The sequence below is a fragment of the Xenopus laevis genome, chromosome 2L, assembly GCF_017654675.1.
Source record: "Xenopus laevis strain J_2021 chromosome 2L, Xenopus_laevis_v10.1, whole genome shotgun sequence".
Classification (NCBI taxonomy): Eukaryota; Metazoa; Chordata; class Amphibia; order Anura; family Pipidae; genus Xenopus; species Xenopus laevis.
This window is the reverse complement of record NC_054373.1, coordinates 61,699,946-61,720,347: the sequence shown is the minus strand read 5'-3', so window position 1 is coordinate 61,720,347 and position 20,402 is coordinate 61,699,946. Positions and strand designations below refer to the sequence as shown.

Below are 20,402 nucleotides of genomic sequence, written 5' to 3'. Positions count from 1 at the left end.
TATGACCTGCATACCTCTTTGTTTTTTCTGTTAATATGACATGACCTGATTCCGTCAAACAATATCCTTTGGAGGCTATGTTTCATCTTGCTAAATATTTCAGAAATACTGAATCTTATGTTAACCCTTTGGATTTCAGAGGCACTGTGAAGGTACAGTATGTGCTGATCATAATTTTGACCTCTGCTACTATAAGGTAGAAACATTGGTAGTCTCTCCCATCACCACTTCCAATAGAAATATACGAGAAACGTGAAACCTGAGGGATATGTAGAGGAGATCTGCTTAACACCTGTGCTTAACTAGTGAGTCTGGAGATCACATGGGAATGTGCAAATAGACATGAGTGCTAGATTATGGCTTTTTAACGGGAGCAATTTTGCACCCATTATTGTGCCGTGGCTATGAGTCTTATGCTAGTAAGAGTTTCTATTAGGTGAAAGAGCTTGTGGTACACAAAACACTGGAATCCCATCTATGGGACACATTTACTTAAGTGCAAATTTTTGCTTTCGAAACCCCTGAATGTAAATGTGTTCAACTGCCCACATCTGATATTTTAATAGAGCTATTTCCTTTGATCAACATGTCAGTATGAAAGCATCCTTCCATTAAAAAAAGAAAAAAGGTAGAGTTCCCCCTCAAGCATTGTTTTGCTCTTTAGGTATCTAAAAAATTAGTCACCAGTTTAACCTATATTTAAGAAAATGGAATGTGACATTGTTTAAGACATTACCCTAAAATCTAGTTTTTCTGCTTCATAGCTATTGCATGGGTAGATTATGAGTATATACTCACACAAATAATGAACAAATGAACATTTTTGGTAGCAACGGGATGCTATCATTTAATGCCTAATTAACATTATAATAATTTCATGCACGTTTTATCAAGTGCTACCAGAAAAGTAAAGGATTAAGTTATTCAGATGAAAAAACATATTGGTAAACTCCCCCAATCAAGAGCAAAATCATACTGGTAAATTTGCCCCACATCAAATAAGTATCACTTTTGCAATCTGTAAATGGAATCTATTACACTAAAGTGAAGAATATTTTCACTATACTCTTTAAACAGTAGAGAAATTGGGTTTCTAAATGGGAAAAACTATGCAGAAAAACCTTCTGGAATAATGTAGAATCTGATTGATCATACCTTTTTCGTTATAAACAGTATGTAAAAAATCATTCTGTATTTTATGAATATAAATTAATTTTATCACATTCAATGAACATCTCCAGCAGTGATACTGCAATAAATGATGCACTCACCTGCACACCTTTTGCTGGGACTTGGGGCATAGCTTAGCCACTATAGTATTATCCTGCTAATTCCATTTAAATTCATTAATCGCCATTTATATGTCTAATGTCATTCTCATTAGTATTATTATTATTTATTTATAGAATGCAAACATATCTAGCAACACTTTACAGAGATTATAGATCATTCACATTAGTCTCTGCCCCAGTTGAGTTTACAATCTAAGGCCCCTGTCACATTCACACACACTGTGGTCAGTTTTATGTGGAAACAATGTTATTGGAGAGTTGGAAGAAACTAGAGTACCGAGAGTTAGCAAAACAAGTACAAGGAGAACATATAAACGGCAGATAGTGCCCTGGCTGCAATTGAACCTAGGATCCCAGCACTGTGAAGGATTTTTGTCTGCAAAAATAAAACAGTACAGGTATGGGACCTGCTATCCAGAATGCTCAGGTTCTCGATAACGGATCTTACTGTAATTTGGATCTTCATACCTTGAGTCCACAAAAAAAATCATTAAATAAACCCAATAGACTGGGTTGCTTACAATCAAGTACAAAATATTGTTTTTGGATCAAGTACAAAATATTGTTTTATAATACACAAAAGCTATGAATATCCTGTAAATTATATCCTTATAAACGGTGAGTTCTGATGTCATCAGTTATAAACGGTGAGTTCTGATGTCATTTCTGTCACATGACTCACTGAAATTTGTGTATTATAATAAATAAAGTACCCCCAGTTGCAAAATATGAGGATATTAGAAGTTACCTCGGAGTTCCATGACCTGTATAAAAACACTCGGCCTTCGGCCTCGTGTTTTTATATGGTCATGAAACTCCTCGGTAACTTATAATATCCTTATATTTTACAAAAGGGGGTACTTTATTCACTATATTATTACAGAGAAAAAGGAAATCATTTTTAAAAATTTGGATTATTTGGATAAAATGTAGTCTATTGGAGATGTCCTTTCCATAATTCTGAACTTTCTGGATAACAGGTTTTCATATAATGGATCCTAGATCTGTACATGTACAATTAACTAAATTGCATAAATCACTTTTGGTGGCAAAACAATATTTTCTGGGTTTTTTAACAAATTTAAGAAATGGTGATTCAAATTACAGAAAGTCCCTTTATTCAGAAGCATTCCGGATAATAGATCCAATACTCTTGTTTTTAGGTACTATAGGTATGGGACCTGTTATCCAGAATACTGGGGACCTTGAGTTTTCCATTATTTAAATCACTGTAATTTACATCTACTAAAAAAATAATTTTAAGAATAAACAAATCCAATAGGATTTTTTTTTTGTTTTTCCCTCAATAAGGATTCATTATATCTTCATTTGGATCAAGTTAAAGACACTGTCTTATTATTGCAGAAATCATTCATACAGGGAATAATTTTTAAACATTTTAATTCTTTTATTAAAATGGAGTCTAGAGGATATGGTCTTCCCTTATTTCGGTAGTTTTTGGTTAACCAGTTTCAGGATAACAGGTCCCATATCTGTAGTCATTTTTATAGTGCACTTTCCTGGTACTCAGCTTCAAGTTTTACTAATGTTATTTCAAACACACAGAATTTAATGGAATGTATTTTAGTAATATAACATAATAAATGATGTTCAGAAAAATGCTTCTATAGGTAAGAATTATTTCTCATATCATTATTGCTGATGTCAAGTCAGCCTGAGGCCAAATAATTCAAGTACCTTTCATATTAACCACTCCTACAAAAACCTGAGATGTTGAATGGCATCCAAAACACACCCTTCTTCTATGACTATAAAAGGCATCCAAAAGAACTAGTAAATTAACAGGCTCCTTACAACACCTAGACACGTGTGGAAAAGTGACAACAATTATTTGGGTCTTCACAGACTTTTATATCCAAGGTCATCAGAAAGGTAATAATTTCTTTCTTTTTTAGTTTTTAATTTTCTCTAAAAATCTGTTTTGTTCTATTGCTATAATGAACATGGATTAAATATATTCTATGATAAGTATAATTTGCAAAAATCAAGTTGTAACTAATTAATTTATTATCTGTGCAAATATTAGGGGTGTGAACATCCAGATTTTGGTTAGCTCACTTTATATACTGACCTGTAAATAGGGTGCAGGAGGAAAAAGGGGTACTCTTGTATGGCATCAGATTGCAATTGCAGTTACAGTTAATAATAATTCTAAAACTGCAGAAACTTTTGAATGTATGTTAATTGGAATGCTAAGAATGCTTTTTTGTTGATTTTATTTTCTGGCTTTACATCACTTTAAAATCAAAAGAAACTAACCTTGGTACTTTAACACAAATGTTTTCAGTATTGCCCCTTAAGCAATAGATCTATGGAGAACTACTACTATGAACACAGCATACCTTTCAACCATTGATAAATAGATCTTTAAAAATTCCATAGAAATTAAGGGGTAGATTTATCAAGGGTCAAATTTAGAGTTCATGGGAGTTTTTTTAAACTCCTATGATCTCGAAATTCAACCTAAATTCGACTAACTGCAATTTATTATAAAATTAGAATTTTTCAAACTCGGGTGAATGGGATCGACCCACAAACTTGAATTGAATTCAAATCGAATTTAATTAAAGTTTTTTCTCAAAAAAAACTCGATTTTCAGTAAGGCAGGTTTAAGGTGGCGAATAGTCGAATTCATATCCTTAAAGGGCCATTACATGATACATTTCGAAAATCAAATTCGAATTCTTTTAAAAACTCGAAGTTTAACTATTGCCTATTCGATTTTCACTTTAAAAAAACTCAAAAAATAGAATTTCAAAATTAGAATTTCAAAATTCAAAAACGAATTTTCACTTTGACCCTTGTTAAATCCGTCCCAAATAGAACTGAGGAATTTCAAACTCAAATTTCAATCATTGATAAATATGACAGAGTGTAAATAATGCCCATTTTCCCTTTCTGTTGTACAAAGGTTCAATATCAAATGCATTGAATATGAATTTATTGTGTTTGTGACCATTATTTTCTCACCCCAGAGTTTACACTCCTTGACTCAATTTTGGATCTCTTCTTCCAGTTTCCTACCAGACCCCACACCTGAGACAATGAAGTGCCAACTGCTGTTTCTTCTCACACTGTTCAGTATTTTTAGTCCTCCAGTTTCAGCTGGCTGCCCAACATGTGCCGGTGACCAGGAGTGTGTTACCAACAGCTGTGTCTGTAAAAAATCTCTGTACAACTTAACAGGTACAGTATTTATCACAGCAGTTTTCTTTCTCCTCTTGTACATGGCATTGTTCTGCGTTAAATGGCGTGCACCCGACCCTAACCGCTCCTGCCCTCATCTGACTTCCAGGCTCCTTTTATAGACCCGCGCCAACCCGCTGATGATGCCACAAAAGGGGCGGGGTGAGGAGGCGCATCGTCTATAAAAGATGAACCCGGAAGTCGAAAGTCGTCATTTAACGGTGGCGGCGGAAGAATAGTGCGAGGTCACTACTATACTTGTTACATGTGTGATGCAAAGCAGGCTAACTGAATCATAGTTTATCTTTGAACTCAGTAGGAAAATAGATTTTAATGTTCTGATTTGGCATAATTTATTTACACTAATATGAAAATATAAGTGTATGAGTTCTGTCAGCATTCACCATTAACTCTTTCCTGTATCTTTTAGGGAGTCCACCAACCCCTGTCATTCAGTGCAGCAATACCATGATTTTGTCCATGCCAAAATGCCAAATGGAAAAAGACAGATACAACTCAACCAACTTACATCTGGTGGATTCAGCCTGCCAGTTGAAAGATCAAATTGTTGATGATCTTGCTCAAATGGTTTATAACTGGACGCTTAAGAATGGAGAGTGTGGCAACAATTTAATTGTGAGTGCCTCTTAGCCAAGGTGTTTACTTGTTGATAAAGTAATATTATATCTATAACAAAACAGTATATGTAGTTAGTAAATACAGGTATACAATGCATTTTATTTCAAAATATGGAAAACCTGTGTGATCAGTATAAAGAATGATATGAGGACCTTCTGAGAGCCTTCTAATATTGCTTAAATGCAGTTTTCATTATCTTTGACAGTGGGCTTGGCACTATGGGACTACATAATATAATAAAAACTATGTAGTCTGTAGTAACTGTTTAAAAGCTATGTAGTCTATAGAGAAAATAACTTACAATAAAATATATTTTTAAATGTCTTTAAGGGAATAAAATAAGAAATATGTTTTTTTATATTTAACATTTCATTTAAATTATGAACTGAATACTATTAGTGGCAAACTATTACATGTACAAAATTCACAAGAGCATGACTAGAACAATTCTGTCTAAATAAACTTCCTCCAAATAAGGTCAGGGTTGCCATCTTTTCTGGAAAAAAAATATCAGGCCAGGCTGGTAAAATACAGGCCAGGTAGCAGCCCTAAATACAGTAGGCAAGTTGGCATGTACTGTGACTGCACACTAATATTTATCTCTGACAACAGTCTCCTTTGTTTGCAGGTAAATTCAACTCATGTTACTTATGCCAATAAATTGTTCGTCTATGCCCAAAACACTCTAATCACCAGCAGAAATAATGCTACTTTATATTTCTCATGTTCTTATCCACTGAACATGAAAACTTCACTTAATTTCCCTCTGAAGACCGTTTTTGGGTGAGTATTATTATGATTAATAATAATATATATTAATAAATCAACCAATTAATTTTGTCAAGTGACCATAATATGATTGGCTAGCATGATAATACCTAGTGCCACATGCAGTCTACTCAATGGTTGGGTATGCCACTACAAGATTACAAAAAAGAACCCCGTATATCAGTTAATTGCAGGAGAATGAAAATACTTGGTTACAGCCATTGGCATAATGATGTTACTGGGCCCCACAGCAGATTCAGTTTAGGGCCCCGATAATATTAATATGTTGACCTTTTCTACCAATATATATTAAAATTGCTTATTAATTAGGGCCTTACTGGACCCTCTACACTCTCGGACGCCTCTGCAACTGCAGGGTCTGCTCCCTCTGTTTTAATGCCCCGGGTTACAGCATAGCACTATGGTGTGGAATAATTACAAGCAGCAAGGATACAAACAAACTACGTTATAATAAGTTCCTCTACATATACTGGGAAGTGTAGTAATACACAACTACTGGTGTAAAGGCAGGTGTGAAGCATTAATGTGCATATCTAGGCAAGAACAAAGCTCATACTATCACAAAGAAGTATTTATTAGCGCTGTATGACTTTAAAGGGCCACTCACGCCAATAAATGTAACAGTAAGCATTTACCTGTAATATTCATTAAGGGACTGAATTGATATATCTTACCATTCGTAATCATATCATATCATAATTCTTGACAATCAGGAATGTTTTATAGAATGAACACAATTATCAAAGCTAATACTTGCTTTGAGCACTCGAATGCCATTCTACATTATGAGGTAACGGTGGTTAGCACTGCTCTAAATCCTTGTTTTCTGTTCTGGGCAAATTTTTCTGGTGCAAAAAGTAATCCAGCTTTACTAACAAGACATATGGTACAGTCCCCAAAAGAGCTGTGGCAGCAACTGATGACAGAAAAAGTACAGCTACCATCATGTGTAAATATAAATAGTAATGCAACATGCATGTATTTACTATTTTAGGTCGACTGAGATATCTGTCCCCAATGGAGAAGGAAAACTGACTGTCATCATGTCAGTTTTTACAGATTCAGCATTCTCCCAACATGTAACTGCTGACTCTGAGTTGATTGTGGAGCAACCTCTGTATGTCTCAGTGTTGATGGCAAGCTTGGAGTCTTTCTCTGTTAAAGTGACAAATATTTATGTCACAGAAACATCAGATTCCTCTGTGGAACCAAAATTGTATCTACTTCAGAATGGGTAGGTCTCTTATAAGCTGAAGATATTCATATATTTACAAAGTTACATAGTAAACCCCTCATAATGAACCCCAGTGTACATATATACTCACATCTATAAATATCAATACCTATAATACACTAAGGGGTAGATTTATCAAGGGTCGAATTGAAAAATCAAATTTTGAGCTAATTTTAGTGTGCTTCGACTAGGGAATAGACAAATATCGAAATTTATCATGTACTGTCGCTTTAAAAATTCGACTTTGACTATTCACCATCTAAAACTTGCCAAATTGCTGTTTTAGCCTATGGGGGACCTCCTAGAACCTATTTGGAGTCATTTGGTGAACTTTGAAAAAACAAAGTTTTTTTTTTTTAATACTTTGAATCGAATTCAATCAAATTAGATTCTAACGATCAAATACAGCCTATTCTCTCGAAGTTAAAAAATGTAATTTTTTAATACATTTCGGTTGGTCTTTTTTTATTCAAATTTCAAGTTGGTGGGAGTTTAAAAAAAACTCCCATCACCTCGAAATTTGACCCTTGATAAATCTGCCCCTAATTGTAGATCCCAATAGCCTTGGATATTATGCTTGTATATTCTGTAAATACTTGGATGTTAAATTCCCAAGCGACAGAAAATGTCATGAAGGAGCAAAAGCTTACCAATGTCTAATAACTTGTGGCAACTTTTTACTAATCCTGTAGTAGACCAGTAAAAATGATTGTTGATTGGCTGCTTCGGGTTTTAGTTCTGAGCAATATTTGCCCCTGCTTTTACACTGGCCACTAAAAGACTATTTGCATGTCTTTTGATCATGACTCTATATATGAGAAAAGTATGTTTTAGTGCTGTAAACCTCGTGGTCTATGTTTTCTTTCAGCTTTATGATAATACCAATTCTGGCAATAATAAACAGGAGAAACATTCATCTATCTTGATATCTGTTCAGTAATAATACCACCATACACACAAATCAATGGCAGAATGCTTGTCATCTATTGCTGCCTTCCCATTATGAAATTCACAAAAAGAATGAAATAATACTAAAATAGATTTAAGCACTTTCCATGGAAAAATTCATTTGACTATAAAAATTAAAAATAATGGAGTCTACAGAGAGGTGTGGCTTCCACACAGGGGACAAAGTGAGGACCCTGTATTTAATACATAGCATCTCATCAGGCATAGTGTCATGTCATGCTTAGATACCAAATATTCTAACTACCTTCATTAGAGAAAGACGGTACTTTCATCGAGCAATGATTGTTAAGGCACTTATTATGTTAAGCTGTCTTAGCAGGTATTTTTCTAGTTTAAAATGAAAGAGTGTGTAGCCTGGTGCTTTCATAAATATATACTAACATAACCTTTTCTCCCTTCAGGTGTAAACCTGATGGCGTTGGAGCTGATTTAATGAGCACATTACAGAATGGAAATAACACTGAATCACGATTTATAATGAAAGTTTTCAAGTTTAGTGCTACATCTAGCCTGTATCTGTTTGCAGATGTTACAATTTGTAATGGCACTTGCATACCGGTAAGACATGAGGAATTATATTATAAACTTTCAGTAAAGTTTTTAAAAATGTACACATTTTTCAATACCTAGGACTCTTTAACTTTATTAGCACATATGTACTCCTGGCAACTTGCGGCAAGCACCAGTGTAACCAAGAACAATATATGGAGGTGCACCAGTTTTAAATATATAATACAACAAATGTTTGCAAAGGAAATCTGTTCTTCCAAAACGAAACAAAGTAAACAGTATTAGCAATATGCAAAATGTATTTGATTCCATGCACACCATAATAGAATAAATGCAATCAAAGAGGTATTTGGTATGTAGCAGCTTTATATAACAGATATTAGAATAATATACAGCAGAAAGAGCAGGTACAATTAGGGGGTTATTTACTAAACTCCGAATGCAAAAATCACGTGATTATTTTATATATAATCAGACTTTTAAAAAAATCTGAAATTTCTCGGAATTTATTAAACCCTGAGGATAAATAAGTCAGAAACTGAAAATCCGGTATATCAGACCTGTGGTTGCATATAAGTCAATGGGAGAAGTCCCAATGTTTTTCTGATGTGCGATGGGTTTTATGCAATACCCCAAAGCTTTTCAGGGGAAAAATCAGAAAAAATAGTGACATTTGTGAAAATTGGATAAAAAATCTGAAAAAAGATTTTTTTTACCGCAAAGCAAATATTTGGAAAAAATAAATAAGCGTAAAAAACATGAGCGGATTTGATCTGAGTAGCAGAAAAATTGAGATAAATTCGGACTTTGATAAATTACCCCCTTAGTATAAATACCAAAAGGATACCCTTAAAGCCTATAAAGCAGAACCAGCAAAATTAGACACATTTGGGAATGAGAAATCCCAGTGTTTAGGAATCAAGGACCAGTGTAACCATCCATGTTGCTTTGATGAATTGTAAGTGAAAACATGGATGCTACCATCATCCTGGACTTTGCAGTAATTTCTGGGTTCCACTTGCAGGAACAGGTCACCTCTTTCCATTAGCTACAGCAAGGTGTAATGTTTTGTTTCTGGTAAACTTATTGGTGGTCTTTAGTCACCTGGCAGTATTTTGTACCTAAGGGAAGTCCTAGCCATAAGAAAGTAATTTTGTTGTTGAATCTGCTTGAGCTATAGAAGATCTGCTGGAGAATGTAGATGAGGTATTACTTTTATGGATCTGAGTTTATTTATGGTTGTACTTTAACAGGACTGCAGTTCCCGCTCAGGTGTTGTTGCTAGAGCAACAGAATTACAGACTCTCAGTGTGTACCTGGAATCAAGTAAGTGGCTTAACTTTTTTATGTTATTCCAAAACTCTATAAAATAAAACCCTATAAAATAACATTGCCAGTTCACAAAGTTGCTAGGAACTGTAATGCTTTGAGCTATGCATTGCACTGCCACATCATTAAACTGACTTACATGGAAAAAAAGACAAAAAAACGAAACGCTTAAGATACTAAGGCTATGATGTTTTTAAGCTAAGAAAATAAAGATATTCTTTTTTTAGGAAGACTGGCTGCTGCCCACGCTGTTTTATTTTTTAATTTACACAAAGTTTGGGAAGACATAGAAAATTACAGCCCTTTCAACTGGTTAAAGTGAGGCATTGAGCAGCTTAAAAAAACTTTTCTTCTGGCTCATTTTACAATAGTTTTAGTGAGAATGAGAGAAATATGAATCTGTAAAGGCTGAAGAACTGTTTATTATGTATTTTATTATTAATATAACTTCTATATTGTTAAAGAAAGGACAGTATGTAATTGAAGTGTAATATACTGTTATTGTATCTTGGTTCTGTAGCATCTGCTGCCTCTTTACCCAATACAATTTTTTTTTATTTTCAGGGGATACATTCTCTGCTGCTTCTACTGCATTTAGCTGTAAGTAAAATAAACGGTGCTTTTGCTTATAGGCATGTTACATTGATCAATTGCATATAAGGTGCTGCTGCTTAAAATTTAGGTTCTTAGTAGAGCAAGCATTTTTCTATTGTTCATTGTTTCCCTATAGCCTTTAGGTTGCTCTTATAAAAAAAACTGTATGTCTGCTCCAACAAGTATAGTAAGATTGCCAAATTCTCACTCAAATGCTCTTATTCGCTATACAGGTCAGGTCACCAAATCTGTGCTCAAACTGATCACCCAATTGGTAGGCCATTGCTTGATCTGATTATCCATCCATGGTCCAATGCAGTTTTTTTCTTGTGAAATGTCCTGCTTGACCAATCTTTGTCAATCATATATTGGTCAGGGAGGCAATAAGTACAGGGTTCCTTTGTGCTACTAGTATTAAGGATGTAGCAACAAAGTTGCAAGTTCTACAAAATGAAGCACATGCTGCTTTGAACAAGGGGTGGAATGCTTCCATCCATTCTATTGCTTTATAATTTAGACCTTGTGCATTATAATTGGAAATATCTCCCACAAGGGAGACCCTCGGTTGAGTTTCTACAATGTTTGGTGCCATGGAATGTCTAAAAATTACTCAACATTATTAACAGGAGCCACATTACAAACAACTCAATATTACTAATGGTTTGATAGAGGATAAGTGAGTTGGTAAATAAATATCCTAGCTATTGGCTTAACTGTTAATTGTTACATTGAATTAATGTCATTTTAATTTTTACCATGGACCCTAATCAAAGGGGTAGTAGAATTTTATGGTATATAGTTTATAATATGTTACATTAATAAAAATTAAGCCTCCATAATAAAATTAAATATTGTGTTCTTTTTTTTCTACAGGTTTCTCCTCACTTTGGACTCTGAACTCAATTTTGTTCTCTGTTCTCCTCAGTAAAATCATGTAGTCCTCCTCTCACATGGTTCTTGTTCAGTCAGTGATAAAAATGAAATTTTCCTGCTCATTTACACACCAATATGAAATAATATTCCTTGCATCCTGCTGCAAATTATTGGGGATCATATAAAACCTTACTAGTTTTATTAAAAAAAACAATGTGAAAAGCAATTATTTACGATGGTGTATTTATTTTACTTTTGATTTTATTGTAACTGCTAACTTTACTTTCTTTGTTCTGCACTGTTGTATAGTGTTATCTGCCATTCAATAAAATTTTAAGCAATTTCTATGTCCCATATTGTTTTCTTATTTGTTTTAGAAGTTTGCAATGGATAGGTTATTGTTAAGAAAAACATTTTAAAATAGGGTACTATGGGAAATGGCATTGCCATTTTTAAATTATTTGCATTTTTAATATTTCCTTTTGAAAAATCCAAGGTGGGAATTTAAAAATATATTGTATAATATAGTTTAAGTATATTTAAGTATAATTTAATCATGATTTATGATTTGCCATCCAGACTACAAAATTGGTTTTAATTATTTTGACAGATAAAAATGTGTTAATAGTTGTGCTACAAGAGGGGTATGTCTGTCTTGACTAGTTTATGTTAATTGGAATTAAAAACACAAATGCTTTAATTCCATATTAATTCCACCCCTTAGCTTTATTGTACAAAATCCAAAGTAAAGTTTTTCAGATAGTTAGACCTAATAATGAATTTCAGTAGGCTAATTCAGAAAGATTGAATTTAACTCACAAAATTGCTGTACGCCAATGTTTTGATGTACAAAATCATTTTTTAAACCAACATTTTACTCCACTCCAAATTTGTCTTTATACAACCTCTGTGAATTCTTCCCCCACCAGGTCTAGTCTCTGGCTGCTCACCAACAGCCAGTAGAAATAGTTCTTTGACACTACTGCACTTGTACCAAAATGTAAGGATATGCAATATTTTTGATTGCAGGATATACATGAGGTAATGCAATATTTTGTGTTGAAATTTCTCTGTGACTAAGAACAGAGTATGTCAGTATTTTAGATATTAAAGCTTTAATAAACTGATATCTATAGAAAAAGTAAGAATCAATAACAAATGTATCTGTACTCAGTCTGGACAGCATTTGAAGTTATTACCAAAGCATTACTTCCCCTTTGAGCAACCATGCTGGCGAGACATCACCAAAGTAGAGTAAATTGAAATTGGAGTAAGAAAGTGAAATTTACAAAAGATTTAATAATTTTTTTAATACATCAGTTTTGTTTACCCTGTAGTTAAATCTTTCAAGAACACTACTTTGAGAGTACAGTGATTTTGGAGTACAGTAATTTCTCTGTGCAAATCTGGAATACAATCCAAAGCGTCCATTATAGAATTATTTACAGCATTTTGCTGTTACAGCAAAATCAGAAAGATGGAGTTAAACTAGCAAATTGCTTTACTCCAACCTTTAGACTTAAACTACATTCTGGATTACAGTGGAAAAAAAAGATATTTAGATGATTTGGAATCAGTTTTTTAATCATTTTCTGGCACAAACATTTTACTCCAATTTAACTCCAAATATGTCTTAGTGGTACTTTTGGTCATTTTCTGCCTAGTCAGATTTATACATCCATTCTGGGAATATCACCTAATCAGCAACTCCTCCACCCAAAAGCATTTTATTCACTTCATGAAAGAAAATATAATTCTAAGCAACTTTTTTTTAATAATTGTTGTTGCTTTATTGTCATTTAAAAATGTAATTGCATTTGAAAGCAGTTGTTTATCTCTTTCTGTTCTCTGGGTCTGACTCTTATGCCAATGTAACAGGGGTCAGTTTTCCTTCTGCAGGTCTGTTAATCAGCTGGTTTACAACATTGTTTCTGAAGTCAGAGCCGGGAGTACAGAAAATGTAAGCAGATAGACCACCAGGGAAACCTTTCATTACATAACCCCCCCTCAAGGAGGGGCCACTGGACCCTCAAGCTTAACAGGAGACCTGGGATGGGACTGTCTCCCAAGGTAGCATCGGATTTGGCCAGACTCTTTACCAGCACTGGAGGAGGACATGATTGCAGATGGACCTGTATGGCAGGTTTCAACACAGAAACATGAAACAAGTTAGATAACTTAAACATATCAGGTAACTTGAGACAGACAGAGGTTGGGTTCACAATCTCCACAATAGGATATGGACCAATAAATCTGGGCCCCTGCTTAAGAAATGGAATTTCAAGCTTGATATTTGTTGTGGATAACTAAACCAAGTCCCCAACCTGATATTTGGGTACCTTCCTATGGGGTTTATCGGCTGCTCTTTTCTGAGCGGATGTAACTGCCGAAAGGGAACTATAACGAGAATGAGACTTAGAGCAATGGTCAACAGAAGGGAGTTTCTCTAGGGAAGCAAACTGCCACCATTAGAATGGAAGCTACACATGAATCTTTACACTTGGAACCCCACTGAATAACCTCCCCAGTTACCCAATCAATATGGGGGTTGTGTATCTGTAGCCAGGGTAATCCCAGGATTAACGGGGACAAAGAACTATCAAGAACGTGAAAAGCTAATTTTTCACAATGCATATTGTTTATACAGATGGATAATGCCTTGGATTTTTGGGTTACCAGACCTGGCCCCAGTGGGATTTTATCAATTGCTGAAATCCTGATAGGAGGTGTAAGGAGAGTAAGGGTAATATTATACCTTTCTGCGAAGGCAGCATCTAAGAAATTCCCCCCAGCCCCAGAATCCACCAAGGCTGAGATTTTAACTGAACCCCCAAAACAACACGTACCAAATTTTTAGAGGCGAATTGGGGAGAGGAAATCTCTCTACCCAAATGGAGCTCCCCTTCTCCATTTAGGTTTTGAGGTTTTCCCGGCCTCTTGGGACAATTTTTAAGGAAATTACCATTATCCCCCCAATATATGCATAGACCTAGGGATCGTCTTCGCGCCCTTTCCTCAGGGGACAAGCGAATAGCTCCCAATTTCATGGGTTCCCCCTGAGGACTAGGAAATGAGGGAGTTGGTGATTCGTCATTATCACATATAATAGGGAAATATGTACCCCCTTCAGCCCTCCTTTCTCTTTGCCTCCTATCAATTTGGATGGCTAACTTCATAAGGTCATCCAACGTGGATGAGGGAGGATAAATAGGCTGTCTTTGACAGAGCTAGAAAGCCCCACCCAGAATTAGCTACAAAGATCTGTATCATTCCACCCTGTCTCAACTGACCAGCGGCGGAATTCCGTACAATATTCCACAATTACTCTTTTCCCTTGACGGAGTTTACGAATCACGAAATCGGCAGAGTTAGCACGACCCGGGTCATCGTATAACATGGCCATGGTAGCAAAAAATGCATCTAGGGAAAGACGGGCAGGGTCAGAGGGGGGTAATCTTAGAGCCCAGACTTGTGGGTCACCTTGTAGTAAGGCCATAACGAACCTTACTTCATCCTCACCAGTAGGGTGAGTATGAAGGTATAACTTGCAAAACAAAAAAATATCCCCACTAAACTTATCAGGGAAGGGGATTTTGGGGTCATGGGAAAAACCTCTATTACCCGGAGTAGATGATGGGAAGACCCCTCAGGATTCACAATACCGGATTGCTGAACTGTATCACGCCTTTTGGAGAGAGATCACAGACCTTGAATAATATAGTCCTGTTTTCCCTCTTGTTCATCTAGGCGCAGGAGGAGGGTCGAGTAAAGCAGTTCAGTAGTGCAGAATAGTGGAGCTTCTTCCATTTTCTTCCGTCTCATAGGCCGGTTGTACTGTTACGTTCAGCACCCTAAATCCAGAACCAATGCTAGACTCCCTAGTCTCGGCTCTTGCTTCTGCCTTTAACAGCCGCCTTTCACCTCGGGAGGAGCCCTCAGCTAATTGGATGCCACCAGGTCTTACTAAGAGAGGAGCAGAACTAAAGGTTCTGGATGAGCAAAGGGGCACGATCGTTTCACAAGGATACTGGAATGGAAGACAACACAACTTGGAAGACAGGCCAGAGCCGGGCCAGCACAAGCAAAGTTAAGAATAGTCAGACAGGCCGGGTCGGTATAGGCAGAGTTCTAGGAATGGTCAGACAGGCTAGGATCAGGATTGGAGAGTGTAGAATAGTCAGACAGGCAATGATCAAATTGGAGAGTTCAGAATAAACAGCCAGGCATAGGTCAGGATACAGAGTTCAGAAGAGTCAGGCAAGGCAAGGGTCAATAACCAGAAGATCAACAGGATTCACATAGAAATAGAACCTAACAACAGGCAATGTGCTAAACACTGAAATCCCTTTAAATAGCATTTCGTGCCAAGCGCGATGAGGTCATCACGCCGGAGCGTAAACCTGGAATCGCACGGCCACGCGCGCCATAGGGAAACCAGCACAGGAGGAAGCAGGACGCATGCGGCAGGCGTCCCCGCTGGAGGCCACTAGTCCACCAGGGTAAGCCACTAGACCACCAGGGAAACCTTTTGTTACAATTTTAAATTGTAGTGAGAGAAATTGTTACAATGGTTCTCATAGCAGGAAGGCACTGGCTATAGCCCTGCATGACTACAACCCCTACTCAAATGGTGCAGATAAAAAAGTAAATGGCACATGTACATGTGTGAGTGTAAAGTTTATGGTACATATAATAATACACAAGTATTTAGACATAGTAGTATATCACTGAAATCTCCTTTAGTTCTTAGTGAGAAGGATATTGTATGCTATGTCAGGGTTGTACTGGGGGGGTGTGCGAGGCCCACCAGGGCTACTATGCCTACACCACCTCAGGGGTCCCCGCCCATTTGCTCACCAACTGCCAGCCTCTTAATAATTCCAGAAAAATAAAATGCCAGCTTCAACAGGTTTCAATCATGTCATTAACCGAATCAAGAGTAGATTATTGAATCTCTTTGATGTTTAAAAGCACAACTGGTGCCCAAGGGATAAAGGAGTTTAAAGGGATACTGTCATGGGAAAAATCTTTTTTTTCAAAATGAACCAGTTAATAGTGCTGCTCCAGCAGAATTCTGCACTGAAATCCATTTCTCAAAAGAGCAAACAGATTTTTTTATATTCAATTATGAAATCTGACATGGGGCTAGACATATTGTCAATTTCCCAGCTGCCCCAAGTCATGTGACTTGTGCCTGCACTTTAGGAGAGAAATGCTTTCTGGCAGGTTGCTGTTTTTCCATCTCAATGTAACTGAATGTGTCTCAGTGGGACATGGGTTTTTACTATTGAGTGCTGTTCTTAGATCTACCAAGCGGCTGTTATCTTCTTGTTCTTTTGTTTGGCTGCTGGGGGGGAAAAGGGAGGGGAGTGATATCACTCTAACTTGCAGTACAGCAGTAAAGAGTGATTGAAGTTTATCAGAGCACAAGTCACATGACTTGGGGCAGCTGGGAAATTGACAATATGTCTAGCCCCATGTCAGATTTCAAAATTGAATATAAAAAAATCTGTTTGCTCTTTTGAGAAATGGATTTCAGTGCAGAATTCTGCTGGAGCAGCACTATTAACTGATTCATTTTGAAAAAAAATTGTTTTCCCATGACATTATCCCTTTAAAGGACATTAGCACAAAAAGTTCTACAAGTCAGTGAAATCCTATAGTTTAACTTATTTGATAATTCTGCAGCATAATGGTTTCTTTAGCATTATTGTGTCACCTAGATTTTGCATATTTGAAGTATTCAGGATGTTTACCAACTTAAGGTATGTTACACAGTTTGTTAAAACTTTTATGGCTAGTGGGCCTCTTAAAGGGCAAGTAACCCCCCCCCCAAAAAAGTCTGATAAAATAAAAGTGCTTTAAAGTTGTTTGTAAAAACAATTGTTCGAAAGCAGCATTTGCTCAACTCTTCCTGGTTGTTACTTTTTGTTGCAAAAAGTTCCACAGCAAAGACAGGTCTGTTAATCAGCTGCTTTGTCTTACATTGTATCAGCAGTCACCAGGGCAGAGAATAGACATGGGCAGGCAAACACTGCTTTCAATAGCAAAAATAACTTGAAAACCATAGAAACTTTGCAATGAATGCATATTGCAAAGTTGCTTCAAATTTTCTTTTATTAGGCAAAAAATTATATTTTAGTTTGACATTCCCTTTAATGCAAGAGAATATGCAAGGAAGAATTCAGCTTGCTTTTTGTATCCCCAGTTCCTGCTTTTTCCTTCATGTTCTTCTCATTAAATCCTTTACATTTCTTCTAACTCAAAACAGAATTCATGGGCAAGAGCATAAAATAAGTATTTTCGCAGATGATGTCTTAATATTTTTAACTAATCTTGATTGCCTATATTACAAAGCATATTGAAAGATTTTGGTAGGGTATCACTTTATAAAGTAAATGCTTCCACGACACAAATGCTACCAATAGGTTGTACAATGTGGTATAACACTTTTGATCTGCCAAAATGGGGGGTTCTTTACACATGTTTCTTTACAAAAATGGCAGCTCCTGAATCCAGTGAGTAATATTCTTGCTACCAGTGGCGTAACTACCGGGGGAGCAGGGGGTGCAATTGTACCAGAGGCAGTGCCACATCGAACGCAGTAAGGAAACCGCGCGTCTGGAGGGGGTGGGGCCAGTGCACATCATGCACCCCGGCCTGACAGAGGGTAGTTACGTTACTGCTTGCTATGGTAGAGGCTACCTTGGAGCGGGCAAATAATGCGATTACAAAAGAGCATTGTGTATTGTTACATTCATCAATTATGATCTTAATAGGCCAAGCTCTAAATATACCTGATAGAGAGTTATAGACTTGGCACCAGAAGGGTCTGCTAAAAGTGAATCAATTGTTTCATGGTGGGGGGATTGAAGTCAATCTCTCAATTAAAAAGTGCATTTAATCTCCCTAGGAATGAACAATATAAATATATACGAATTATGCATTACTTTAAGTGATATCATGAGGATAAGTGTACACTGCTGTCTAAGTATGATGTGGCACGTTGGGTTACACCAGGGGCTCGAAAAATGCTATCTAAATTTTATTTGCTTACTATCCCGAGCAAATTTCAAAAAAGTATACAAATGTTAAAATGGGAGAGAGAGTTAGGGGAAACTTATACGATCAGGCCCGGATTTGTGGCGAGTCCACATAGGCCCGGGCCTAGGGCGGCACATTTTTAGGGGCGGCATGCCGCCCAGCCGCTCTGTGGGGAGCCTGTGCTCAGGCGTGTGGTAGTGCGGGCGGGCGCTAGGACCGCACGGGGCGCACGGCCTAGGGGTGCCCGCCCAGCGAATCCGGCGATGTATACGATTGTACCGTGGCAAAGTGCAGTGTACACAAGAAATTCTCAAAATGTATAAACCACTTGGAAAGTGCCAGTAAGCTTTTGTATAAGTGGTATTAAGTATCAAATACATTGCATAAGTTCCATTCATCATCTTTCCCAATGTGTTGGAGAGGGTGTAATATAAGAGGAAGTTTTTTTACATATATGGTGGTCTTGCCCTGTTATAAAGTGATTCTGGGTCAAGATATTTCACCTAACTTCAAAGCTGGTCAGTTGGTATTGCTTGATCCATCATTGCCACTTTTGAATTTGGATACATTACCAAGTAAAGCTCACTGCTTAATTATAGATTTCTTGACAGCAGCTAGAGCTGCTATAGCCCAAAAATGGAAATGCTATGGCTCCCCATAATATCAAAAAGTAATAGCATCAGTGTCACAACATTTTTATTATGAAAAAATATCAAATTATATTTCTGTAATTGTAATTATAATTTAAAGCTTATGTAAAGATTGTGATAAATATGTAAATTCAAATTTAACAGTATGTTAATTGATTTGTCATTCTAGGGAAAATGTAATTAAATTATTTATAAAAAAAACACCCAATCAGCACCTTATCTGCTCTTTTTATCTTAAAATTCAGAATAATATGATCAATAGTAAACTGAAATATAACTGTGTTAGCCAGGAGGATGGTGACCAATGTAGTACTGGTGATCCGCTTTAGAAAATGCAGTATAGATGCCTACTTTGGAGAACGTGGGCACAAATGGAAGAATTGAATGGTGAAATTATGTATTACCCCTTACAAACAATTTGTAGGGATAGCAGTGTCCACATAGCTCATTGGACTGGAAATGGAAAGCTACTTATTCAGCCACACTCATTCCAAGTATTATTCATGACTGACATTTATACAGTTGACCACAGCAGTCACAACAGACTCAATCACCCAGATATGAGTGAAGGTTTAACATCACGCAACCTAACCATCAGCAGAGGACTCTTTGCCTTGGTCAGGGGGCAGGTGTTCAACCTGTGGAAGCCTAGGAGCTGCCTGCCTAGGAGGAGCCTGGTTATTGGCACCAAAAAAGGCTGGGTTGGCTGACAGAGATTATAAATCACATAAGTCACATCCACTGCCTGCCAAACTTTGGGATGCCCAGGGAGTGACTGACACTGCTGCAAAGAGTGTCACTGCTGCCAGGCTGCCTGTAAACGTAAGAGAGCCAGTCTAAGACATGTGGATAGACTACCATTGGGAGGGTATTGACAGAATTATACGTTTGTGGATGATGTGTGAGGACAGGTCTTGTGCCTGGCTTAGAAGGAGCAACTGCCTTTTACCAAGTAGAGGTACTTGGGGAATGTACCACTGCATGTTATTAGGATATTTTGGGGCAGGACTTATTATCAAGAACTGCCTTTAAAAACTGCACCCAGAGAAATTGCTGGACTCTCACTTTAAAAGCGTGTATTAGTGAAGTATTCAGCTTATACTCTTTTGCTAGTTAAGCTGGCCATAGATGCAAAGATACTGTCGTACAAAACGTAGGTTTGCATGATTTTCGGACCTTGTGTGAAGTGTCCTAACATTTTTAGTACCATGGCAGGTTAAAAGATTTGTATCGGCTACCGATAAGATCTTTGCATGTATTGCCTAACTGACA

At 36.7% G+C, this 20,402-nt stretch overlaps 1 protein-coding gene across 1 annotated transcript; it reads left to right on the top strand.

Moving 5' to 3' along the window:
• The first annotated feature begins 3,117 nt into the window (after nucleotides 1–3,117).
• On the top strand, nucleotides 3,118–11,779 carry thdl17.L (thyroid hormone down-regulated protein (gene 17) L homeolog). The gene is given in 9 exon segments (NM_001087484.1): nucleotides 3,118–3,185; nucleotides 4,330–4,499; nucleotides 4,930–5,135; nucleotides 5,767–5,921; nucleotides 6,922–7,161; nucleotides 8,532–8,688; nucleotides 9,894–9,966; nucleotides 10,534–10,569; nucleotides 11,437–11,779. Coding segments are annotated over 8 exon segments (1,074 nt in total). The 5' UTR covers nucleotides 3,118–3,185; nucleotides 4,330–4,357; the 3' UTR covers nucleotides 11,502–11,779.
• Nucleotides 11,780–20,402: the final 8,623 nt, after the last annotated feature.